The following is a 27,756-nucleotide window of genomic DNA, read 5'->3' on the forward strand; positions in this document are numbered from 1 at the left end:
AGCGTCTGAATGAAATGAAGGTGATAATGCCGGTGAAATGAGTCTGGGGTCCAGCAATGAAAGTTACCCTGCATTTGCTCGTATTGGGTTGAGGGAAAACCCCGGAAAAAAACCTCAACCAGGTAACTTGCCCCGACCGGGATTCGAACCCGGGCCACCTGGTTTCGCGGCCAGACGCGCTGACCGTTACTCCACAGGTGTGGACGTGATTTGTGGAGGAGAAGCTGAAAATATGTGCTAAAAAATAATTCCATTCAACGTATCAGAGTTATTCCCACCTGTGCACCAATGGAATGCCGCCAAGGATGCAGTCTGAAAGGACCCTTTCCTCTAATGTGATTTTGGGAAAATCGGCATTTACTTTTATTGATCCATTTAAGAAAAACTGACTTGGAACACTACGTGAGCCACCTTTTTTGTGTGTGTATATCTATACCAGGTGTAGGCCTACCATTTGAGTTGATAATTCCAAAGATCTCAAAAGCGAAGCTTTTAAAAAATAAAGGTTTTAAATAACAGTTAATTGATTTTATAGAAGAAATCAAATTGCATAATTTATCTTCTATTTTGAGAAGATTTTCAATGTCATTAAGTCAATCTAATTTTCTAACGGAGGCCTATAATTTATATTTTTTATTCTCATTGCTCATACAAAAGTAAACGTTTGCATTAATTTAGCGCATATTTTCACAGATATTTTGAAAGCAAACTTTGATAAAAAAAAAAATTCATACAGTTCATAAGCATCCGTATTCATAGACATTCTTAGCGCGGACTTCCGGTGAATAATCAGCGAACTAACGTTTTTCGTATTCATAAACCAGTGTACCGATATGATATGATATGATATGATATGATATGATATGATATGATATGATATGATATGATATGATATGATATGATATGATATGATATGATATGATATGATATGATATGATATGATATGATATGATATGATATGATATATGATATGATATGATATGATATGATATATGATATATGACATATGATGTGACATATGATATGATATATGATATATGATATATGATATATGATATGATATATGATATATGATATATGATATGATATGATATGATATGTATGATATGAATCCCGTATAAGTAACCAGTCGATAGCCGGTGCTAGTTTAGCACGCTCGTAGCGCGGGCTAGCGAATGATAGCATCCCAATGTTTTGTTATAAAAAAGGTAAAATTCAATCAGATTTTTAAAATGCTTAAATGATACTCTTCTACCTCAATGTGCTTTCCAATTCTTTGAAGATACGATTGGCGTATACGTAGAATTTGAGTTCTTTGTCATAATTAGCACAAGCATTTCGTATATAATGCTGTATGTTTTCTGAAGACGATGGTACATTGATCAACTTTCTCGTTGAAGTAACCCTATATATGAAAAAACTGATAAAAGGAATTCATATTATTTAGATGCTTATGAAATGTAATATTAATTTCTTTTATCAAATTTTACTTTTCATAAAGGTAATTAACTTTTACCGAAAACATTTCTAAACGCTTTTTTTTTTCATATTTTTCGCATTATCAATTTAAATGGTCCATCCAGTACATTATGTACAGTAAGTCATAAATTTCAGGGGGTTATATTCTTATTAGTTTTTTTTTTTTTTTTTTTTTTTTTTTAGAAATTTCAACAAAGAAGTTTAATACAATTTTGCTCGTTTTTGTTTCCTTTTCGACATAAAATTGTTTTAGCTATATGAAATAATTTACAGAGTGTTTTGGGAAAGCCATTGATTTAATTCCCTATATGCTTAGTGATTTTAAGAGCGCAGTGTATTATGGTAATAAATGATTGAAAGAATTTTACTTTTGTCCTTTAAATGAGCACGTATTTATCCGAACAAATGTAACATTATAAAGTTTTTTTTCTTCTTCTTTTTTTCTCCAGAACGAAAAGCTACATTTCGTTCAGATCAAAGTTCTTCATATTTAAAGAACAAAACTAAAATGCTTTCAATTATTTATCATCATAATACACTGCTCTCTTAAAATCACTAAGCATATAGGGAATTAAATCAATGGCTTTCTGAAAACACGCTATGAAATGAATAATTTCAAGGGAAAAATTGTTCCGGGGCCGGATATCGATCCCGGGACCTCTGGTTGAACGTACCAGCGCTCTGCCAACTGAGCTACCCGGGAACTCCACCCGACACCGTCTCAACTTTTCCCTTCATATCCACACAACTCGCGTGGGCTGACGAAACGCCAGAGACCCACATCGAGTGCACACAAACTCTGTGTGACTTGGAATTGTGGTTTTCTGTCAACAATTTTTCCCTTGAAATTATTCAAATCTGCTTTACAGGAAGCTTCACCTGAAAGACTAGATTTGCATAATATATACGTTACTGTGTACGTTAACAGAAAACCACAATTCCAAGTCACACAGAGTTTGTGTGCACTCGATGTGGGTCTCTGGCGTTTCGTCAGCCCACGCGAGTCGTGTGGATATAAAGGGAAAAGTTGAGACGGTGTCGGGTGGAGTTCCCGGGTAGCTCAGTTTGCAGAGCGCTTGTACATTCAACCAGAGGTCCCGGGATCGATACCCGGCCCCGGAACAATTTTTCCCTTGAAATTATTCAAATCTGCTTTACAAGGAGCTTTACCAGAAAGACTAGATTTACGCTATGAAATGTTTCATATAAAACAATTTTTTACCTCGAAAAGGAAGCAAAAACGAGCAAAATTTTATTAAACTTTATTTGAAATATCTCGAAGTATAACCACCTGAAATTAATGACATTACTTATGAAACTCCATTCAGTTCCCCCTCACCGCAGTTTTATTTCTGCCTTAGAGAAAATAATCTGACATCATTACTATTTTCACATTTATTTACATAATGTCATGGATAAAATATGTGAATTATGGATTATAACATACATCCATTGTAGATTAAAAGTGTCCTCTTTGATACCGGTCTCAGATCACGTTCCCAAAACACTGAAAACACATTGAACTAGTTGGAATCTTACTCTATCAAGTTTTGATTACCCTATTATAAGGCTTTTATGACAGCTTTCACAAATATCCGTCTATTATTTCTTTGTTGGGTGTAAAGGATGACTCAAGGCTGACAGATCTGGAGGATTTTTGTCGAATTCCTGGATTTCCTTCATCCCAGGCTCTACTTCAGCCCAAAGTGCCGGAAAATCTTTCTTGAAGTTCGAATACCATTGGGATACTCTAGGGTACGACTCCAGTCCAAATCCAATGGCTTCCAGGCAAAGTGTGGCCGATACAAGAGCGAAGTCGGCGATCGTCACCTGATCTGCGAATGGAAACAGAAGTAAGATCACTGTACATATGCGTATATATAGAGATTGGTGTGCAAAGTTATTCTGATATACACATTAAGGATTATATAAATATGGAAGAAATTGAAGACTCTAAGGAGTTATCGCTAACTTACATCCCGGATGATTCTTACCATAAAAGAACTCTTGTTTTGGATTTATTTCCTATTTTTTTTTGCCTAAATTAATTATTTTCTCTAGATGTTTGGCTGCAAATTTTTATACCGTTTTCTGAGTCGCTGAAAGCCACTTGATGCTGCTACTGGAATATGATTAATTAAAATTTAACTCAGTGAATTATCAGCATTACCTATCGACTGAATAGTTGACGCCTGATTTGGTAAATCATAGATCGAAGTTAAAATCTCGGTAAATATTTTAGCAGATTTTATGGAGTAGAGCTACTCCAGAAACTACTAGGGAAAATACGGAAATTTTACTTGAAGCAAGTAAAGTTATAGACAAACAGTAAGAATAAAAACATTCGAGATTTATATAAGGGTATAAAGGAATTTAAGAACGGATATCAGCCAAGGGTAAACGTGATCAAGGATGAGAATGGTGACTTGCCTGCAGACTTTCCATCAATCCTAAACAGATGGAAAAACTATTTTGCGCAACTACTAAATGTACATAGGCCAAATAGAAATGATCGGGACGAAATTGAAATACAAACTGCTGAACCATTTATACCCGAACCCACGCTTTCAGAAGTCGAAATTGCGATAGAAAATCTGAAAAAGTACAAGTCTCCAGGTATCGATCAAATTCCAGCAGAATTAATACAAGAGGGTGGAAGTGCATTATATAGCGAAATTTATAAACTTGTACTTGCTATTTGGGAAAAGGAAATTGTCCCAGAACAATGGAAGGAGTCCATAATTATACCTATTTTTAAAAAGGGGGACAAAACCAACTGTGGTAACTTTCGAGGAATATCACTTTTGTTGACGTCGTACAAAATTTTGTCCAATATTCTTTTGAGAAGATTAACTCCGTACGTAGATGAAATTATTGGGGATTATCAGTGCGGTTTTCGGCGTAATAGATCGACTATTGATCAGATTTTTTGTATTCGACAGATAATGGAGAAAAAATGGGAGTATAAGGGTACAGTACATCAGTTATTCATAGATTTCAAAAAGGCTTATGACTCGGTTAAGAGGGAAGTATTATATGATATTCTTATTGAATTTGGTATTCCCAAGAAACTAGTTCGATTAATTAAAATGTGTCTCAGTGAAACATACAGCAGAGTCCGTATAGGTCAGTTTCTATCTGATGCTTTTCCAATTCACTGCGGGCTAAAGCAGGGAGATGCACTATCACCTTTACTTTTTAACTTCGCTCTAGAATATGCCATCAGGAAAGTTCAGGATAACAGGCAGGGTTTGGAATTGAACGGGTTACATCAGCTTCTTGTCTATGCAGATGACGTCAATATGTTAGGAGAAAATACACAAACGATTAGGGAAAACACGGAAATTTTACTTGAAGCAAGTAAAGCTATAGGTTTGGAAGTAAACCCCGAAAAGACGAAATAAATGATTATGTCTCGTGACCAGAATATTGTACGAAATGGAAAATAAAAATTGGAGATTTATCTTTCGAAGAAGTGGAAAAATTCAAACATCTTGGAGCAACAGTAACAAATATAAATGACACTCGGGAGGAAATTAAACGCAGAATAAACATGGGAAATGCCTGTTATTATTCGGTTGAGAAGCTTTTATCATCCAGTCTGCTGTCAAAAAATCTGAAAGTTAGAATTTATAAAACAGTTATATTACCGGTTGTTCTATATGGTTGTGAAACTTGCACTCTCACTTTGAGAGAAGAACATAGATTAAGGGTGTTTGAGAATAAGGTTCTTAGGAAAATATTTGGGGCTAAGCGGGATGAAGTTACAGGAGAATGGAGAAAGTTACACAACGCAGAACTGCACGCATTGTATTCTTCACCTGACATAATTAGGAACATTAAATCCAGACGTTTGAGATGGGCAGGGCATGTAGCACGTATGGGCGAATCTAGAAATGCATATAGAGTGTTAGTTGGGAGGCCGGAGGGAAAAGGACCTTTGAGGAGGCCGAGACGTAGAAGAGAGGATAATATTAAAATGGGTTTGAGGGAGGTGGGATATGATGATAGAGAGTGGATTAATCTTGTTCAGGATAGGGACCGATGGCGGGCTTATGTGAGGGCGGCAATGAACCTCCGGGTCTCTTAAAAATCATTTGTAAGTAAGTAAGTAAGTCCTACTCCTGTGTCCTCGTCAGAACACTTTAAATTAATTTCATGGATAACATATTATAATGCCTCATAAAATTATTGTATAATATAATAATTACCTCCAGCAGCATACTTTGTCCCTTGTCTTTCCAAGATTGTGTTGAAAACATTAAGGCCAATGTTTACTTTTTTAAGACCCAGAGGCGTACGTTCGTATGCAAAAAATATTGGCGCCATCTGAAAAAGAAATATATTTGTTATATTGTCGAATTCAGTTTTTATCAAGTTTTATGGTACAATATTAGTCCAGGAAGAAAACAAACCTGGTGATGATGATATTGATAATGATTATCATGGAAATTATGATAACATACACACGTCAATAATCATATCAGCAATAAGTGTAGCTAATTCCACATCACTTTTGGGAGACCCTTAATATCTCGACTTTAGTAATATTCCTTTCTTCATAATCCCTGCTGAATACATGCACATCGTCCAAATATTCCTTATTATGTAATAGCAAGCTGCAATTATAGTAAACTTACCGTGCGTTTTCCTTCGTACAGGATATATGGATTTAACATTGTCATAAGAAACCATAGCAAAAACCATTTACATATCATGATTTATCAACTCAGTCACCAATATCATAAACATTAATCAAAATCTGAAATCAGCTACATGAACAAAAGACATTATAGCATGTACGGTATTAGTGCGTTATGATTGTGATAACAGATGGAGTTACTTGTCAACAATGTGACGCTGAAACGTGTGTTCAGGTTACTGCCCAGCGACAGTCCTGATGTATTTTTATATTTTTGATGATTGGCTAATTAATATCAACCCGGCACACTCACATTCACACAAATTTCCAGACTCTCAACGCCCATGCGATTTTTCTTTTTCAAGAAAAATTCACCGAGAGTTGAGCCCGGGAATCGAACCCGGGACCTCCACATCTGAAAGCCGGTATGCTGACCAATACACCACGGAGACAGTAGCAATAGAAACATGAACTCTACAACGGTGAAGAATCGGTAGAACGGAGAAAAATTCTCTCCGGTACCGGGACTCCAACCCGATATATATATATATATATATATATATATATATATATATATATATATATATAGGCCTAAATTCTGTGGTCACGTTTAGAAATTAGCAGGCTTTGACAATTTGTAAAACACGAGAACATCAAACTTTGGCTTAGTAACCACAAATGATTTTCTCTTGTTTTACATTTTCAGTAGTGCCACAGTCTAGTATATTCAGTCACGAAGCTCAATACGTAGGGCATATGCATCCATAGATAGTTGCTATCCACCAGGATTGCCACTATCGTCTCATCACAGAATGTGAAACTGTATCGGCACAGTCTATTATTCCTAGTACCCTCATAAACTCAAGCTTCGTGACTATATATATCAAAACTGCCCCCCATTGAGGGTAGCCCTTACGGACTCAGTATACCCTCAAAAAAAATTATTATACACATGTAAACATAGATATTAAATTTTAAAGAAGAGAAACAAAGAAAACGGCGTGAAAAATTACAATTGCTATTAATGTGGCAGCATGTGATTAATTAGGATTTGGCAGGATTTTTTAACACAATTATCACAATGTCATCCCTCAGAGATGTTAGCAAGGCAAACTGACGTCGAAATTCTTCAAAAAAAGCTGGTATAGTCCCTCGAGAACCTATGAGCAAGCCGAATACCTCAACGTGAATTAAGGCTTATTTCAGTTTGAAATAGTTGACTGTAGGCTCATAGATCGACTTCTTCTCAAGGTGGACCTAGGCTGACTGATGACATTCTACTTCAAAACGTATCGTGGGGTCCACAATGATGCCCTGTTTAGTGTCAGCATTGTACGTTAAAATATCTACTCGTCTCGTTGACCCATTTTCAGCTAGACAGGAGATTTCTTCTTCTACTATCCAGCCCTTATTTTTTAATGCGGCAGCAATTTTGGATCTTACAAGATGATGTCTAGAGTTCCTCAAGAGCAATCCCTGTTCACAGAATCCCAAGACGTGTGCTAAAGTTTCAATCTCCGGGCAGCCATGTCTGCACCGGGTATCGTCGAGAGATCTGCCGGGAACGGAACGAACAGCTGCTAAATTTGCTGTCATTTTCAGGCTAGATATCCACACTGGTAGTGCTTTAGAAGAACTCTAACCTCAAACTTTATAACCTCCATTTTATATTCTTTGTTTAACAGTTGACGACTGTCACATTCTCACAATTCGAAATAACAACCATAGGGTCTTGTAAATTGCCTTACCCAACTAAACTAAATCTTACATACACCAACTTTAAAAAAACTTAATTACTTATGAGACGAATTAATACAAAGTAAATATAGTTATTAATCTTTTTCCATACACCACAGAAAGTATCTCGCCTATTTAGCTCAATTATTCTGAACAATTGCACTTACCACATATTCAGATATGTAGCGATAGTACGTGGAAAGGTTGAATGCTAATCTGTGGTTGACCAGCGCTCTCTTTTGTGGGTCTTTGGGATATATGCTGTCAGTCTTGCTGTATTTGTCGGCCAAGTACTGCAGTATAGCAATGCTGTGAAATAAAATATTACACAAAATGACTGTTTGCACCAGTGATGTTTGCGCAATCCACCACTTTTAGCACCACATTTATTGTATTCTTAAAAAATTAATCAATATTCAATATTGTTACTTCTCCAAATAGCATTTCACTGAGCAACTATTCGTTTAAAGTTTCGTACAATAAACAGAAATACGACTTGGTTTTCGTTGTATTGTATTGCATTGTATTTATTAACATTCCATGGTATTCATACATTGCTTACAGCTAGAATATGGAACAAGTCAAAAAAACTTAATACTATTATAAAATCTTAATTTATGGTCACAGTCTAGATGAAATATATATACAGACGAGATTTACAATATAGTCTACTAGTACAACACAAAGTTTTATTATCAATTTCATGAAGTGTTATTGAATGTCATGAATTCACCTACAGAATAGAAGGCGTGAGAAATTAGGTACTTCTTTAATTTGGCCCTAAATAATTCTATGTTTTGAGTTTCATTTTTTATATCGATAGGGAGGCTATCAAAAATTTTTACTGCCATATAACGCACTCCTTTTTGATAGCACGATAGACTTGCCGGTGGAGTATGAAAGTAATTTTTTGACGTGTTTTTATGCTATGAACTGTTGAATTAGTTACAAAGTTTTCACGATTACATACGAGGAAGGTTATTAATGAAAAGATATACTGACAAGCCATGGGCATTATTTGTAGTTTTTTTTAAATAGTCCTACACGATTCCCTAGATTTGACACCTACTATTATTCTAATTACTCTTTTTTGTAATAGAAATATATTGTTACTATCTGTGGAATTTCCCCAGAATATTATTCCAAAACTCATTACCGAGTGTAAGTATGCAAAGTATATTGTCTTTATATATTCAGCGAGACATGACAATTATTGTTCTGCTACAGAGCAGATGATCATAATTCTAACTTTTTTGTGCGCGCGAATATAACCTATTTCTTTCACGACTAGAGCCATCACGCTATGTATTGAGTTTCTGGTGGCAACCGACTTGCAACCCTGTGTTCCTGAAAAGTGAGCAGTGTTATTATAGTTACTTTTGTGTATTTAAACTCGACAGAACTAATGCATTTTGAACATGGATTTAGTGTCCAGTTTTCTGTTAAAATCCTTCAGTTTGCATTCGGCAGAAAAGAAATTGGAAATTAAAGTATTCCAACACAGAGATTATTATTACAAATATTATGGGACAAGAGAGGTTCTTTCCACATTAGCAATTCTTTCAGTGAAAAGAGACTTCATGATGATCATTTCCAATTTGGACCAGGAAGTTATCGGTAAGTCCATTCACAACAAAGATCACAGTATTAACTTCCTTTTCAAGCAGGAATAGGTATTTTCACGTAAGATGCTTGATATTATGCATAGCATAAACTTAAAAGGAGTATCTTCTGCGAATCTTTGGAAAAAGAACTAAGAAAGAGACTAGTGAAGTGCTTTGTATAGAGCGTGGCATTGTAATGGGGCAGAAATATGGACATTACGACGAAGTGAGGAGGAACGACTGGAAGAATTTTAAATGTGGATATGGAGAAGAATGAAGCGTGTGAAATGGACAGACAGAATAAGAAATGAAGCTGTGCTAGAAAGAGTGGATGAAGAAAGAGTGATGCTGAAACTGATCAGGAAGAGGAAAAGAAACTGGCTTGGCCTCTGGATAACAAGAAACTGCATACTGAAGGATGCATTGGAAGGAATGGTGAATGGAGGTAGAAAGTTCGGGGTAGAAGAACTATCAGATAATAGACAGCATTAAGATATGGATCGTATGCGAAGACTAAAGGCTGGTTCACAATAAACCTGGAATGGAAACGACAACGAGAACGAGAACGGAAATATTGTTAAAATGAGTCTATTTAAATGTGAGCATTCACAACAGTTAATTGTGAATGCTTACATTTAAATACACTCATTTTAACAATATTTCCGTTCTCGTTCTCGTTTCCGTTCCCGGTTTATTGTGAACCAGCCTTAAGAGGAAGGCAGAAAGAGGAAAGATTGAAGAATGCTGGGTCTGGAGCGAAGGGCCTACCCTTGGGTAGAAAACTATGAATGAATCAGCCAATCAATTAATCAATCAATGGAATGAATGAAATGAAATTAAGTGAGTGGAGTGGAGTGGAGTAGAGTGGAATTAATTCATTCATTTAGTGTTCTGCCCAAGGGCAGGTCTTTCACTGAAAACCCAGTTTTCTACAGTCTTTCCCATTTTCTGCCTTCCATGAAATAATTAATGAATGCAATTGATGGGATGGATGGATAGATGGACGGATGGATGAATGAATGAATGGAATGAATGAATGAATGAATGAATGAATGAATGAATGAATGAATGAATGAATGAATGAAATGGATGGGATGGCTGGATGGATGAATGAATGAATAAATGAATGAATGAATGAATGAATGAACGAATGAATGACTGACTGAAGTGGATGGGATGGCTGGATGGATGGATGGATGAATGAATGAATGAATGAACTGAAATGAGTGGAGTGGAATGAATGAATGAAATGGATGGGATGGATGGATGAATGAATGAATGAATGAATGAATGAACGAATGAATGAATGACTGACTGACTGACTGAAGTGGATGGGATGGCTGGATGGATGGATGAATGAATGAACTGAAGTGAGTGGAGTGGAATGAATGAATGAAATGGATGGGATGGCTGGATGGAGTGAGTGGAATGGATGAATGAATGAATGAAATGAATAAATAGAGTCAGTGAGTGAAATGAATGAATGAATGAATGAATAGTCAGTGAGTGGAATGAATGAATGAATGAATGAGTGAAATGGATAGGATGGTTGAATGGAGTAAGTGGAATGAATGAATGAAATGGATGAATAGTCAGTGAGTGGAATGAATGATTTTTTTTATTTTATTAGGTTATTTTACGACGCTTTATTAACATCTTAGGTTTTTTAGCGTCTGATTGAGATGAAGCTGATAATGCCGGTGAAATGAGTCCGGGGTCCAGCACCGGAAGTTACCCAGCAGAATGAATGAATGAATGAAATGAATGGGATGGATGAATGGAGTGGAATGAATGAATTAAATGGATGGAGTTAGTGAGTGGAATGAATGAATTATATGAATGAATAGAGTCAATGAATGAATGAATGAATGAATGAATAGAGTGGAATGAATGAATGAATGAATTAATTAAATTAATTAATGGAATGGAATGAATTCGAATGGAGTGAATTAATTAATGGATGGATGAATGGATGGATGAATGAATGAATGGATGGATGAATTAATGAATGAATTAAATATAATTTTAATCGTTCAAAGGGCTTTAATAACAGCCGACTCATATAGTTATGTTTTATCCATAATTTCATTACAAATCTAACTCCTTCCCAAATTTTTTACTTATTTATTTCTATCAGATTTAAATCTACATTACATAACTTGCATGGTTGGAAGGATGTTTTCAGAATGTAAAATTTAAATTAGAATACAAGTTAACTGCAACTACTTACAACATGAGCCCCCATTGGTATCCAGTACACTGCAAATTAATGACAATTACATCGAAACTAGTCAATCACGTAAAATGACACCACAATTTAAGTAATAAGCAACTTCATAGTTCTTTAGTGAAAGTAAAACTTTGAAGACATAACATGGTGCCAACGTGATCGACCTAGTAGAATGTCACAAATCAAATTACTATGCTCAAGGTTATGTTCACTCGCTTATTCACTGCACTATGACAAAAAACAGAATCATCATCATCATGAGATTTACCTTTCGCTGAGAAGGAATCCGTCATCATCTATACATGGCACTTCTCTTTGTGGGTTTTTCTGAAACATTAGACAGCATTTACTAAACTCCCTAAAATTCATTGAAAAATTGTTAATACCAAAAATGCACACTCCTATAATATTTCAGAAAAATTGGCACATTTTGAGACTCAGTTGCATTTTATTAATATTAACTTAATTTAATTAATTCTCCCATAAGAAAGAAGGTTAGAAAATATACCATGTTTAAATTTGATAAAAATAATCTATTCAGATAGGCTGAGAGGGGACAAGATGTCGGCAGACCTAGGAAGAGATGATATGAAGTCGGAACAGGGTTGAGGGGGAATGGAATTGCATTTTGGGTGAAAATTTTTATTACGGTAATTTTTTTTTATTTTTACTATATATTCTTTGATTTTTCATCTTTAAAGTGGAACAATGAAACACGTCTATTGGGCCTAATCCATGTTTGGCTGATGAATTGATAATGATGATCATATTGATGGTAAATTAGCATTGTCAAGATAGGCAATTTCATGTCCCCTTAATGACCCAACCCGTGAATGATGATGATAATGATTAAGATAATGAATTTCTGTTATATATCTAGAACAGCTAAGAGAATGGTAGAAACAGCAGAAATGTCAATTCTAAGCTATGATTCTAACACATACTCAAATATCAAGTTAGAAATGTAGACATCAGAAAACGATTAAAATAATAATAATAATAATAATAATAATAATAATAATAATAATAATAATAATAAAAATAGAAATAGAAATACAAACACAAACAAAAAACAAAACAAAAAACAAAATCAAAACCAAAAATAAAACCAAAAATAAAAATAAAAAATAAATAAAAAAAGAAATAAAAGTAAAAAAAAATTAAAGAAAAAAATATAAATATAAAATTAAAAATGGAAAAAAAACAAAAATAAAATAATAAAAAAATAAAAATAAAAATAAAAAATAAAAATAAAAGTAAAATAATAATAATAATAATAATAATAATAAAATAATCCGTGACACTACAGCCCTTAAAAGTCCCTCAAGCCCACATGCAGAAGGAGGTGGACGATCATCCAACCAGAACGGAGGTATCATGTGATTTCCACGATGATCCTCCCAGCCGTTGTAGCTAGATTCCCTAACCGCCCAACTACCGTAACTCACGATGCTAGGTGGGCACCGGTCCTATACACTGGGCGAAATTTCGTTAGCAAATTTCTTTTCCCGCGAAGAATCGAACCAGCGCCTATTCCAAAACTCGAGTCCTAAGCAAGATGCCAAGACTACGACGCCACGGCGCGGGATCTAAACGATGAACTAGTAGTTAAGTACAAAAGGTCTACGTTTTACATATGCTGTTTTTCCAATAACTTCAACTCAATGGACGTACTTATTATTATAATTGGTTTTAATTCCGATTTTTTTTCATTATACGAGAGTCGTGGTTTGGGGACGACAACGTACGAGTGTTAATTCGGAGGTTTTCTCCCCTACAAATACAAAATTACATTAGAATTAGAAGAGACATAGCTAACATGAAATATTTTCCACTTACATATTTTATTGTTTCATTAAGTGCTGCCATCTTCTCTCATCGTTTCAATTTATGAATTGAATTTTGTGATTTACTACGCCAGTTGCTATTTCACAAAACGTCACTTTAATATTAGAACTAATCTGGAAGCAATGTAACATTTCATCAATAAGTCCACTCAATAAAAACTCCTTAACTGACATAGGCATACCATTAGGTCGATTTCCAACTGCAGAACTGATATTGGTAAATTGAATCGTCTATACAATTCCATCGAATTAAATATGAGAATTTTGTAGGTCAAAAACAAATTTCCGTACCATAGATTGTGTAAACTTGCGCCATCTATTGATGTGTATTTATAAACAAAATAATCTTAAGTGACATTTTAAAGTACTTCTAGCAAATCTCTTCATAGCTCAGTGGTATAGTGAAAAATCCTGGAAATATCCTATATTTAAACCTTCTGGCCGGCTGCGAGAGGAATTTCTGAAAAATGTTGAATGTTCTACATTTTGACAAACAAACATTTATTAGTTTTAAAATTGATTGACTCGGGAAAAGACGGAACTAGCCGCAACATAGATCCCACTCATTCAATAGTTCTTGCTATTGTGACAGAGGACGTAACAGCCCAATGTTAGACTACAAAATTTAGTTTTGGTTGAATTTAAATGCATAAATGGTGGTCAAAAGTGTATTCATTTTTTTTTCAGTAGAAAAGACATTTTAATAGATTATCTGGAATGTTGCGATTAGGTGTATAATTTTAGCTAATTTCTGCAGTTAGTTCTTCCTTGAAAATCTGCCTTACAAGGATAAGTGGAGTAGATATTTTAGTAGAAACGAGCATGAAAATTGCAATTCTGAAATTCTGAAACTAATGTAGTATTTTTATTCTAATCCTACACTGATGTTGAGAAGGTATTTTCCATTGATATCTGCAAAGTGGACAGACAAAAGAACAGAATATCGATTGGTTCGATTAATGTTATTCTTTACTTAAATATAGTTTTAAAAACTTCTGATATGCAGAGTTTAATGATTATATTTCAAAGAAGCGTAAACTTAATGTTCTGCATAATATTAGTTCTTCAGAGGAAATATAATTGGTAACGTTCATTGACAGTTGTGCAAAATTGGTCAAATTAATAGGTGTAACTGTTTAAGACCATTTGTTTCAACGCTTCGTCCAGTTTTAGCCGGAGTACCACAAGGATCTATACTGTCACCACTTCTCTTCAATCTCTTCACATATGATATTCCATGTTTATAACCATCACACATAGCTATGTATGCTGACGATACAGTTCTCTTTTATTCTCATAGTAACCTAAATACTGCAATCAGCACTCTTCAGACATCCTTACAGGAGCTGTCTAAATGGTTCTCTGACTGGAGATTACTACTCAACATTACCAAGACTGAAGCTAAAATCTTCTCTTTAAGGCCTATTCATAATCCACCTCCTTTGGTTCTTCTAAATGAACAAGTTACATGGCTCTCTAGTCAAGAAGCTGTCAAATATTTGGAAGTATTATTAGACACGAAACTTACATGGAATGCCCATATAACTCGCATCGTCACACTAACCTCATCTAGAATTCGAAAATTATACCCTTTGGTTAATAGACGTTCACAAATTGGATTGGACTGTTCAATGCTACTCTACACCTCGCTTGTACGACCTCTTTTAACTTATGCAGTTACACGTGCATTGTCAACATCTAAAAAAGTAACAATTTATAAATTGCTGATTAGATCAGTGCTTTTGTATGGTTCTACAGTATGGGGATACGCACCTAAGACAACATTAGATCCCATTCGAGTTGTACAAAATAAAGTATTACGTGTAATTCATAACAGCGGGTGGTACACAAGAAACGAAGAGATACATCAAGATCTAAAAGTGGAAAGTATCCCAGTTATCATTAGGAGATTCGCTGAAACATTTTATAAACAGGCACATTCCCACCAAAATGTGTATGTATCAAAACTAGGAACTTATAACCCTCAGTACTACACAAGACATCGTACACCTTTGTTCCTCTTCTCATAGTTATCTGTCAAACTTGTTTTCAAGCTGTTCATCCTGGTTATGACGGGAGCGCAGCATCATAAATGAACTACCTCTCAGCAATAAGTAAAAGTAATTAGGAACAGTCGGGAGATCACCCAAGATTTCGATACTGTATCCAAAAGCTGACGAATTAAAAAAAAAAAAAAAAAAAAAAAAAAAAAACTTATGCAGCGCCAGTGTGGGGGACTGCAAATAAGACTCACATGCATCGCCTACAAGTTCTCCAGAACAAGTTCCTGCGTACTGCAACAAATGCCCCCTGGTTTGTAAGAAATCAACAACTGCATCAAGAATTGGGAATTCTTCCACTAGAACAGTACATGCATTCAATGTCAAAATCTTTCTTCAACAAACTTCCTGGTGTTTCTGGAACTGTGACATATAACATTGGAGCAAGATCTTGTCAGCCATCTCGACTTAAAAGGAAACTCCCTCAAGACATCCTTCTTAGTGATATTGACGACTCTTCATAAATTTGACACAGAAATCATCATATTTTTGTTCACATAATTGACAAAAATGTTTAATTAATTAATTTAAATAAATTAGAGGAGCCTTTAGAGCCAACCTCAACATGATATTCTGCATGTGATATTCCATCATTTAACAGTGGTCTGTATAGCAAGTTTGCTGGTCGACCAATATTAAACATTAAAAAAAAAAAAGACCATTTGTAGGTCGCCCTCGTGAAGAAGAAGAAGAAGAAGAAGAAGAAGACGAAGAAGAAGAAGAAGAAGAAGAAGAAGACGAAGAAGAAGAAGAAGAAGACGAAGAAGAAGACGAAGAAGAAGAAGAAGAAGAAGAAGAAGACGAAGAAGAAGAAGAAGAAGAAGAAGACGAAGAAGAAGAAGAAGAAGAAGAAGACGAAGAAGAAGAAGAAGAAGAAGAAGACGAAGAAGAAGACGAAGAAAAAGAAGAAGAAGACGAAGAAGAAGACGAAGAAGAAGACGAAGAAGAAGAAGAAGAAGACGAAGAAGAAGACGAAGAAGAAGAAGAAGAAGAAGAAGACGAAGAAGAAGAAGAAGAAGACGAAGAAGACGAAGAAGACGAAGAAGAAGAAGAAGAAGACGAAGAAGAAGAAGAAGACGAAGAAGAAGAAGAAGACGAAGAAGAAGAAGAAGAAGAAGACGAAGAAGAAGAAGAAGAAGACGAAGAAGAAGAAGAAGACGAAGAAGAAGAAGAAGAAGACGAAGAAGAAGAAGAAGACGAAGAAGAAGAAGAAGAAGACGAAGAAGAAGAAGAAGAAGAAGAAGAAGACGAAGAAGAAGAAGAAGACGAAGAAGAAGAAGAAGAAGAAGACGAAGAAGAAGAAGAAGAAGACGAAGAAGAAGACGAAGAAAAAGAAGAAGAAGACGAAGAAGAAGACGAAGAAGAAGAAGAAGAAGACGAAGAAGAAGAAGAAGACGAAGAAGAAGAAGAAGAAGAAGAAGAAGAAGACGAAGAAGAAGACGAAGAAGAAGAAGAAGACGAAGAAGAAGAAGAAGACGAAGAAGAAGACGAAGAAGAAGAAGAAGACGAAGAAGAAGACGAAGAAGAAGAAGAAGAAGACGAAGAAGAAGAAGACGAAGAAGAAGAAGAAGAAGAAGAAGACGAAGAAGAAGACGAAGAAGAAGAAGAAGAAGAAGAAGAAGACGAAGAAGACGAAGAAGAAGAAGAAGAAGACGAAGAAGAAGAAGAAGAAGAAGAAGAAGACGAAGAAGACGAAGAAGACGAAGAAGAAGAAGAAGAAGACGAAGAAGAAGAAGAAGACGAAGAAGAAGAAGAAGAAGACGAAGAAGAAGAAGAAGACGAAGAAGAAGAAGAAGAAGACGAAGAAGAAGAAGAAGAAGAAGACGAAGAAGACGAAGAAGAAGAAGAAGAAGAAGAAGAAGAAGACGAAGAAGAAGAAGAAGAAGAAGACGAAGAAGAAGAAGAAGAAGAAGACGAAGAAGAAGAAGAAGACGAAGAAGAAGAAGAAGAAGACGAAGAAGAAGAAGAAGAAGAAGAAGACGAAGAAGAAGAAGACGAAGAAGACGAAGAAGAAGAAGAAGAAGACGAAGAAGACGAAGAAGAAGAAGAAGAAGAAGAAGACGAAGAAGAAGAAGAAGAAGAAGAAGACGAAGAAGAAGACGAAGAAGAAGAAGACGAAGAAGAAGAAGAAGAAGAAGAAGAAGACGAAGAAGAAGAAGAAGACGAAGAAGAAGAAGAAGACGACGAAGAAGAAGAAGAAGAAGAAGACGAAGAAGAAGAAGAAGAAGAAGACGAAGAAGAAGAAGACGAAGAAGAAGAAGAAGACGAAGAAGAAGAAGAAGAAGAAGACGAAGAAGAAGAAGAAGAAGACGAAGAAGAAGAAGAAGAAGACGAAGAAGAAGAAGACGAAGAAGAAGAAGACGAAGAAGAAGAAGAAGAAGAAGACGAAGAAGAAGAAGAAGAAGAAGACGAAGAAGAAGAAGAAGAAGACGAAGAAGAAGAAGAAGAAGACGAAGAAGAAGAAGACGAAGAAGAAGAAGACGAAGAAGAAGAAGAAGAAGAAGACGAAGAAGAAGAAGACGAAGAAGAAGAAGAAGAAGACGAAGAAGAAGAAGAAGAAGAAGACGAAGAAGAAGAAGAAGAAGAAGACGAAGAAGAAGAAGAAGACGAAGAAGAAGAAGACGAAGAAGAAGAAGAAGAAGACGAAGAAGAAGAAGACGAAGAAGAAGAAGACGAAGAAGAAGAAGAAGAAGAAGACGAAGAAGAAGAAGACGAAGAAGAAGAAGAAGACGAAGAAGAAGAAGAAGAAGAAGACGAAGAAGAAGAAGAAGAAGACGAAGAAGAAGAAGAAGACGAAGAAGAAGAAGAAGAAGAAGAAGAAGACGAAGAAGAAGAAGAAGAAGAAGAAGAAGAAGACGAAGAAGAAGAAGACGAAGAAGAAGAAGAAGAAGAAGAAGAAGAAGACGAAGAAGAAGAAGAAGAAGACGAAGAAGAAGAAGACGAAGAAGAAGAAGAAGAAGAAGAAGACGAAGAAGAAGAAGAAGACGAAGAAGAAGAAGAAGAAGAAGACGAAGAAGAAGAAGAAGAAGAAGACGAAGAAGAAGAAGAAGAAGAAGACGAAGAAGAAGAAGAAGAAGACGAAGAAGAAGAAGACGAAGAAGAAGAAGACGAAGAAGAAGAAGAAGAAGAAGAAGACGAAGAAGAAGAAGACGAAGAAGAAGAAGAAGACGAAGAAGAAGAAGAAGAAGAAGACGAAGAAGAAGAAGAAGACGAAGAAGAAGAAGAAGAAGAAGAAGAAGAAGAAGACGAAGAAGAAGAAGAAGAAGAAGAAGACGAAGAAGAAGAAGACGAAGAAGAAGAAGAAGAAGAAGAAGACGAAGAAGAAGAAGAAGACGAAGAAGAAGACGAAGAAAAAGAAGAAGAAGACGAAGAAGAAGAAGAAGAAGAAGACGAAGAAGAAGACGAAGAAGAAGAAGAAGAAGAAGACGAAGAAGAAGAAGAAGACGAAGAAGAAGAAGAAGAAGAAGAAGAAGAAGAAGACGAAGAAGAAGACGAAGAAGAAGAAGAAGACGAAGAAGAAGAAGAAGACGAAGAAGAAGACGAAGAAGAAAAAGAAGAAGACGAAGAAGAAGACGAAGAAGAAGAAGAAGAAGAAGACGAAGAAGAAGAAGACGAAGAAGAAGAAGACGAAGAAGAAGACGAAGAAGAAGAAGAAGAAGAAGAAGAAGACGAAGAAGACGAAGAAGAAGAAGAAGAAGAAGACGAAGAAGAAGAAGAAGACGAAGAAGACGAAGAAGAAGAAGAAGAAGAAGAAGAAGACGAAGAAGACGAAGAAGAAGAAGAAGAAGAAGAAGAAGAAGACGAAGAAGAAGAAGAAGAAGACGAAGAAGAAGAAGAAGACGAAGAAGAAGAAGACGAAGAAGAAGAAGAAGAAGACGAAGAAGAAGAAGAAGAAGACGAAGAAGAAGAAGAAGAAGAAGACGAAGAAGAAGAAGAAGAAGACGAAGAAGAAGAAGAAGAAGAAGACGAAGAAGAAGAAGACGAAGAAGAAGAAGACGAAGAAGAAGAAGAAGAAGACGAAGAAGAAGAAGAAGACGAAGAAGAAGAAGAAGAAGAAGAAGAAGACGAAGAAGAAGAAGAAGACGAAGAAGAAGAAGAAGACGAAGAAGAAGAAGACGAAGAAGACGAAGAAGAAGAAGAAGAAGACGAAGAAGACGAAGAAGAAGAAGAAGAAGAAGAAGACGAAGAAGAAGAAGAAGAAGAAGAAGACGAAGAAGAAGAAGACGAAGAAGAAGAAGAAGAAGAAGAAGAAGACGAAGAAGAAGAAGAAGAAGAAGAAGAAGACGAAGAAGAAGAAGAAGAAGAAGAAGAAGAAGAAGACGAAGAAGAAGAAGAAGAAGAAGAAGAAGAAGACGAAGAAGAAGAAGACGAAGAAGAAGAAGAAGAAGAAGAAGAAGAAGACGAAGAAGAAGACGAAGAAAAAGAAGAAGAAGACGAAGAAGAAGAAGAAGAAGACGAAGAAGAAGACGAAGAAGAAGAAGAAGAAGACGAAGAAGAAGAAGAAGACGAAGAAGAAGAAGAAGAAGAAGAAGAAGACGAAGAAGAAGACGAAGAAGAAGAAGAAGACGAAGAAGAAGAAGAAGACGAAGAAGAAGACGAAGAAGAAGAAGAAGAAGAAGACGAAGAAGAAGACGAAGAAGAAGAAGAAGAAGACGACGAAGAAGAAGAAGACGAAGAAGAAGAAGAAGAAGACGAAGAAGAAGACGAAGAAGAAGAAGAAGAAGAAGACGAAGAAGACGAAGAAGAAGAAGAAGAAGACGAAGAAGAAGAAGAAGAAGACGAAGAAGACGAAGAAGAAGAAGAAGAAGACGAAGAAGAAGAAGAAGACGAAGAAGAAGAAGAAGAAGACGAAGAAGAAGAAGAAGACGAAGAAGAAGAAGAAGACGAAGAAGAAGAAGAAGAAGAAGAAGAAGAAGAAGACGAAGAAGACGAAGAAGAAGAAGAAGAAGAAGAAGAAGACGAAGAAGAAGAAGAAGAAGAAGAAGAAGAAGAAGACGAAGAAGAAGAAGAAGACGAAGAAGAAGAAGAAGACGAAGAAGAAGAAGAAGAAGACGAAGAAGAAGAAGAAGACGAAGAAGAAGAAGACGAAGAAGACGAAGAAGAAGAAGAAGAAGAAGACGAAGAAGACGAAGAAGAAGAAGAAGAAGAAGACGAAGAAGAAGAAGAAGAAGAAGAAGACGAAGAAGAAGACGAAGAAGAAGAAGACGAAGAAGAAGAAGAAGAAGAAGAAGACGAAGAAGAAGAAGAAGAAGAAGACGAAGAAGAAGAAGAAGACGAAGAAGAAGAAGAAGAAGACGAAGAAGAAGAAGAAGAAGAAGACGAAGAAGAAGAAGAAGAAGAAGAAGACGAAGAAGAAGAAGACGAAGAAGAAGAAGAAGAAGAAGAAGAAGAAGACGAAGAAGAAGAAGAAGACGAAGAAGAAGACGAAGAAAAAGAAGAAGAAGACGAAGAAGAAGAAGAAGAAGAAGAAGACGAAGAAGAAGACGAAGAAGAAGAAGAAGAAGACGAAGAAGAAGAAGAAGACGAAGAAGAAGAAGAAGAAGAAGACGAAGAAGAAGACGAAGAAGAAGAAGAAGACGAAGAAGAAGAAGAAGACGAAGAAGAAGACGAAGAAGAAGAAGAAGAAGACGAAGAAGAAGACGAAGAAGAAGAAGAAGAAGAAGACGAAGAAGAAGAAGACGAAGAAGAAGAAGAAGAAGAAGACGAAGAAGAAGACGAAGAAGAAGAAGAAGAAGAAGACGAAGAAGACGAAGAAGAAGAAGAAGACGAAGAAGAAGAAGAAGACGAAGAAGACGAAGAAGAAGAAGAAGAAGACGAAGAAGAAGAAGAAGACGAAGAAGAAGAAGAAGAAGACGAAGAAGAAGAAGAAGACGAAGAAGAAGAAGAAGACGAAGAAGAAGAAGAAGAAGAAGAAGAAGAAGAAGAAGAAGAAGACGAAGAAGACGAAGAAGAAGAAGAAGAAGAAGAAGAAGACGAAGAAGAAGAAGAAGAAGAAGAAGAAGAAGACGAAGAAGAAGAAGAAGAAGACGAAGAAGAAGAAGAAGACGAAGAAGAAGAAGAAGAAGACGAAGAAGAAGAAGAAGACGAAGAAGAAGAAGACGAAGAAGACGAAGAAGAAGAAGAAGAAGAAGAAGACGAAGAAGACGAAGAAGAAGAAGAAGAAGAAGAAGACGAAGAAGAAGAAGAAGAAGAAGAAGAAGAAGAAGAAGACGAAGAAGAAGACGAAGAAGAAGAAGACGAAGAAGAAGAAGAAGAAGAAGAAGACGAAGAAGAAGAAGAAGAAGAAGACGAAGAAGAAGAAGAAGAAGACGAAGAAGAAGAAGAAGAAGACGAAGAAGAAGAAGAAGAAGAAGACGAAGAAGAAGAAGAAGAAGAAGAAGACGAAGAAGAAGAAGACGAAGAAGAAGAAGAAGACGAAGAAGAAGAAGACGAAGAAGAAGAAGAAGACGAAGAAGAAGAAGAAGAAGAAGACGAAGAAGAAGAAGAAGAAGACGAAGAAGAAGAAGAAGACGAAGAAGAAGAAGACGAAGAAGACGAAGAAGAAGAAGAAGAAGACGAAGAAGACGAAGAAGAAGAAGAAGAAGACGAAGAAGAAGAAGAAGAAGAAGAAGACGAAGAAGAAGAAGAAGACGAAGAAGAAGAAGAAGAAGAAGACGAAGAAGAAGAAGAAGAAGAAGAAGAAGAAGACGAAGAAGAAGAAGAAGAAGAAGAAGACGAAGAAGAAGAAGAAGAAGAAGACGAAGAAGAAGAAGAAGAAGAAGAAGAAGACGAAGAAGAAGAAGAAGAAGACGAAGAAGAAGAAGAAGACGAAGAAGAAGAAGAAGACGAAGAAGAAGACGAAGAAGAAGAAGAAGAAGACGAAGAAGAAGAAGAAGAAGACGAAGAAGAAGAAGACGAAGAAGAAGAAGAAGAAGAAGAAGAAGACGAAGAAGAAGAAGACGAAGAAGAAGAAGACGAAGAAGAAGAAGAATTGTAAAAACAAGAAAAAGTCTGAGGAGGAAAAGAAGACGAATACGAATAAAAGATGATAGAAAAAAAACTGAGAAGTTAGAACAGAAACAAGAAGGAAATAGTAGGCCTGGCCATGAATGTTGCACCCTGGCACAAAGTTGGTGTTCCTTACCTTGGCATAATCATCTGTAAGATGTTCGCCTGCAGCAAAATCTATATCAACAAGAGAATGACTGATGTCCAATGCTTTGAGTGCCAGTCTCACAGCCAATGTCGGGGGACTGTCTGACACTGAGTACAATTTAAGTGGCGCCATGATTCTGAAATGCGCATAGATTTCACATTGTAATAACACGAATAATTATCTAAGTCACTTTATGAACATGAGGAATAATTCATATGTTAACAGACTGGTTTATAGTTCATCCTACGCTATTCCATTATTCGCACTCCCACTCCCAGTAAAATTGTGTCGTAACTCGAAAATTGTGATTTATAAAGATATGATATTTTCTAGTAAAATATTGATGTAAAATATTGTAATAAACATGCACCGAAACCTTTCATAATTTACTATTTTATTATTAGAATTTCATACCTACAAAGATTAGAGGAAGCTGGGTTTGCAGCGAAAGACTTGCCCTTAGGCAGAACACTAAATGAATGAATGAATGAATGAATAAATGAATGAATGAATAAATGAATGAATGAATAAATGAATGAATAAATGAATAAATGAATGAATGAATGAATGAATGAATGAATAAATGAATGAATGAATGAGTAAAACAGCGTTAGAAAAAAACTACGAAAGTAATACTATGTGATTCTCGAGATATGATAGTATTTTACTGGGATGAGAACTGTTTTCTAAGCAGATGGCTTTCTGAATTGTCTTGATAATGGTATATAAATATATCTACTACATATTTTTCTGAATAAATTGAAATCCATAGGGAATTAACATTACCATAAAACTATGTATAAAAACAATGATGAAGTAACATAATTATTGGGCCATATTTAGAACGGGATAAGACAGAACCAATGATATAAAAAATTGACAAACGTTGAAAGAGTTCCGCTAGTTCTCAATAGGTGGCATCATTATTGGGGTGGTTAAAAGAGTGTCGTGGAAAATGATTATGTAGATTAAACATAAATTATTCTCATAATTGACAATATCAGCGGTTTCCAGCTATACCCAGTGTTGTTTTACAATCAGTAGAGTGATATGAAAAATTGAATTCTATAATGCGGGTATATTTGTGTAGACTACTATTGGCAACACTGACTATTATTTTCGTCATCTATTCATAGAAGTAATAACTAAAGAAGCCACACATACACCAACAAAATATCGATCACTATCGATTAATAGGGTCAAATATCTTTGAACGTCAGTTTACCTTACTGTTTTCTACAATGCTATAACCAGATGTCTTTCTGAAATGTCTTGATAATGGTATATAAATATTATATCTACTACATATTTTTCTGAATAAATTTAAATTACGTATTATCATAAAAAAACCCATGTATAAAAACAATGATGAAATAACATAATTATTGGGCCATGTTTGGAACGGGATAAAAAATTGATATAAAAAATTGACATAAAAAATTGACAAACGTTGAAAGAGTTCCGCTAGTTCTCAATAGCTGGCACCATTATTGGGGTGGTTAAAAAGTGTCGTGGAAAATTATTATGTAGATTAAACATAAATTATACTCATAATTGACAATATCAGCGGTTTCCAGCTATACCCAGTGTTGTTTTACAATTAGTAGCGTGATATGAAAAATTGAATTCTATAATGCAGGTATATTTGTGTAGCCTACTATTGGCAACACTATTATCTTCGCCATCTATTCATAGAAGTAATAACTAAAGAAGCCATACATACACCAACAAAATATCGATCACTATCGATTAGCAGGGTCAAATATCTTTGGACGGCAGTTTACCTTAACGTAGTAAAGCCACAGTCTAGTATATACAGTCGCGAAGCTCAATACGTAGTAAATATGCAAACATTAGATAGTTGCTCACCACTAGGTTCGCTAATATCGCCTCATTACAGGCAATGCAAAATAGTACCGTCACAGTCTATTGTTTCTAGCACCCTCAAAACTCAAGCTTCGTGACTGTATATAGTAGACTGTGGTAAAGCTAAAGTAGGCCTAAAGAATTGCCGAAACTATAACTATAGTATTAACTTAACACAATGGCGGAGTAACAACCACAAACTTACCGTAGATGTTCACTGCGCCAAGGAATCCAAGCAAATGATACGCAACTTTCACTTGTTTCGTGTATCTGTTCCAGTTCTAGCTTTAAAGTAGGGCGTTGGCATGGAGACTTTCTCATCAGAGAAAGTAAGTCAACTCGACAAGATACAAGATATGAACAATGCTAAAGATGTCCATTCTGAATAAACACGCCCATAATATCTGGCCTCTGTAACAGACGTATTGATCTCCTATGTTTACCTTCATAAATCATTTACCTCCATTTCTACTTCAGTTTGATTCATCATAGGAATCCTATTCTGCTGTAAACTAAGAAACTAAGTAGGTACATGAGAACTTTATTTCTTCACAAGCTGCCAATGCTATAGCATTTTACGCTTTTTTTGTATCCCAACATTTTTTAAACAAACCATTCGTGCACTGTTCGTTTACAAGTTATTATTTAATTAGTGTTGTTAAAATTCGATTTTGTAATGATAAAAGAAGTACAGTACCTAGTTAAAATAATGCTCTGGAAGCATGTTATCGTATTGTTTAAAACAATGAAATGGGTAATTTCATAAAAGCGGTGTACTGGGTACAAAAGCAAGCCACTCAGCACATCTTAATGACATCATGCTTAAGGGGTTAAGTACAGCTTACAACAGTAAAATTTTGGAAATATTCAACATTTTTTTTCCCTCCATTACTACAGCTGGTACAGTAATGAAAATTAGCATGTGTAAAACACTATCCTTGTGCTATGCATGAAAAAAATATTTTTACGATTTAAAAAAAATATTTACATTATTTTTTTTTAAATTCAGTTCATTGTGCAGTGATGAAGCATTTCCCACATAACTCAAAAACTGTCCAACATTCTGTGGTGAAATTTTTTGTGTGTACATATCTACAATATGATGCAAGATCACTTCTCTGTCTTTGATAGATTGTCTGATAAAAAATAAATTCATTTTAAAAAATGATCAATTATCTGTATTTTCTTCTAACACAAAATAACAAATATATTATTTATTAAGAATGTATTTGAAAGAGCATGATATTGTGAACATGAGTTTCAACAATAAAGTAAAAAAGAAAGAACATGAAAAGGTTAACAAGTTTATGAATTATGAGGGAAAAGCTTCATCACTGCACAGTGAATTGCCACCATTTTGAATATGTAAACAATATATATATATATATATATATATATATATATATTTATTTATTTAGATCGTAAAAATATTTTTCATATAGCAGGACAGTGTTTTACACATAGCAATTTTCATTATTGTACAAAATGCAGTAATGGAGGAAAAACAAAACACTGAATATTTCCGAAAAGTTACTACTGTAAGCTGTACCTAACTCCTTAAGAAACTACGGTCTGTGCTAAAGAATAAAAAAAATTAAATTGTTTTTCAAAACATTATCAGTAATTAAAAATTATACAGAAATATGTAATGATAGGAGAACCCTACCTTTTACATAAAATGTCGTTTTTCCGCTGACTTAACCTCATTAGAAATACTACTTGTTGTCTTTGTGTATTCAATTGCTTTTAATGCTGTTTCTTATTTTTACTAAGCGCCAGTGGGGGTTTTGGAAGCGACAGCATACAAGTGGGGGAGTGGAGGGCGGTAGCCTCCAACAAACATAAAATTATATTCCGAATTAGGTTGAGATATAAGTAGAACATAGAAATTAAATTGGATCGGTTTCGGCTAAATCAAAGGTAAATGTAATTTGTAAGTAATTGAAATATGTAACAATTTATTACCCGCAAAAGACTCTGGCACACGGGAAGCTAAAGTGATTTTATTTATTTATTTATTTATTTATTTTTTACTTATTTTTAATTTCTTAAATTTATTTTATTTTATTTATTTTTATTTGCATATTTATTTACTTTTTCACTCATTTACTTTTTTCATTCACTTATTTATTTTATTTTTTATTAATTAATTAATTTATTTTTACTTATTTATTTCACTACTTATTTAATTATTAACTTAATTAATTGATTTATTTATTAAATTTATTTATTTATTTTATTTTATTATATATTTATTTCTTTACCTACATTATTAGTTATTTACTTATTTTATTTATTTATTTAATTGATTATGGTCATGACAGACTTCCAAGGAACAATGCTCACCTTGTACGATATGCCTACCTTTGAATTTTCTGCTGGATTTATTAAAGGACCATGACTGTTCCATTTTATTCTTCCATGAATGTGAAGATGGTGAACATTTATATTTCGTTACATTCTGTTAATGGATTTTATTATGTTTATTTAACTTCCTTCATATAGCCTACTGTTACAGAGAAATTAAAAATTGACTAGTTTAGTGTGCTGTAATTCGAGGAATTTAGGTAATGTGATGTGATATACTACGGTGCATATAAATTAGCATGGTGTGGTATAATGTAATTTTTACGGATAAAACTCGTATGATATAAGGTTATATATATGGTATATAAAAGGTGATACATCAGGCAATGTTATGGTTTAGTGCATGCTTTCTGTTCATATGGTTTGATGTTTTGTATGATGTTATATAATGAAGACTATAGTAATACATTTTAAATAACCCAATTATTTATTTAATAAATTGACTTATTTATTTTATTTATGTGTTTAAATATTCATCTACTTTATTTATTTGTTTATTCATTTAATTACTTTTTATGTGTTTATTTATTCGATCATTCATTCATTTATTCACTAGTTTGTTTATTTGTTATTTAATGTATTTAATTTATTTATTTATTTCATTATTTATTTATTTAGTTATTAATTTATTTAATCATTCATTTATTTATTTACTTATTTCTTTATTCGTGTATTTATTTATTTTTGTTTGTTTATTTACTTGTTTATTTATGTTTATTTACCTACATATTTATTTTTTATTAAACTTATTTAATGGATTTATTTATTACATTTATTTGTTTAAATATT

The 27,756-nt window shown here is 34.6% G+C and overlaps 1 protein-coding gene across 3 annotated transcripts; it reads right to left on the reverse strand.

Moving 5' to 3' along the window:
- Positions 1-2,859: 2,859 nt before the first annotated feature.
- On the reverse strand, positions 2,860-24,918 carry gfzf (GST-containing FLYWCH zinc-finger protein). 3 transcript variants are annotated; one of them, XM_069844489.1, is made up of 6 exons: positions 24,806-24,918; positions 22,723-22,870; positions 11,961-12,019; positions 8,026-8,167; positions 5,691-5,808; positions 2,860-3,314 (listed from the first exon to the last, which is right to left on the reverse strand). In XM_069844489.1, exons 2-6 carry the CDS (start codon positions 22,864-22,866, stop codon positions 3,082-3,084), a joined length of 696 nt encoding a protein of 231 aa, XP_069700590.1. In that variant the 5' UTR covers positions 22,867-22,870; positions 24,806-24,918; the 3' UTR covers positions 2,860-3,081. The 3 variants fall into 3 exon arrangements, with proteins under 3 accessions (XP_069700590.1, XP_069700591.1, XP_069700592.1); XM_069844490.1 differs by lacking the exons at positions 22,723-22,870; positions 24,806-24,918 and adding an exon at positions 13,722-13,799; XM_069844491.1 differs by lacking the exons at positions 22,723-22,870; positions 24,806-24,918 and adding an exon at positions 13,532-13,705.
- Between the last annotated feature and the right edge of the window lie 2,838 nt (positions 24,919-27,756).

Source organism: Periplaneta americana, chromosome 13 (assembly GCF_040183065.1).
Source record: "Periplaneta americana isolate PAMFEO1 chromosome 13, P.americana_PAMFEO1_priV1, whole genome shotgun sequence".
NCBI classification, from domain to species: Eukaryota; Metazoa; Arthropoda; class Insecta; order Blattodea; family Blattidae; genus Periplaneta; species Periplaneta americana.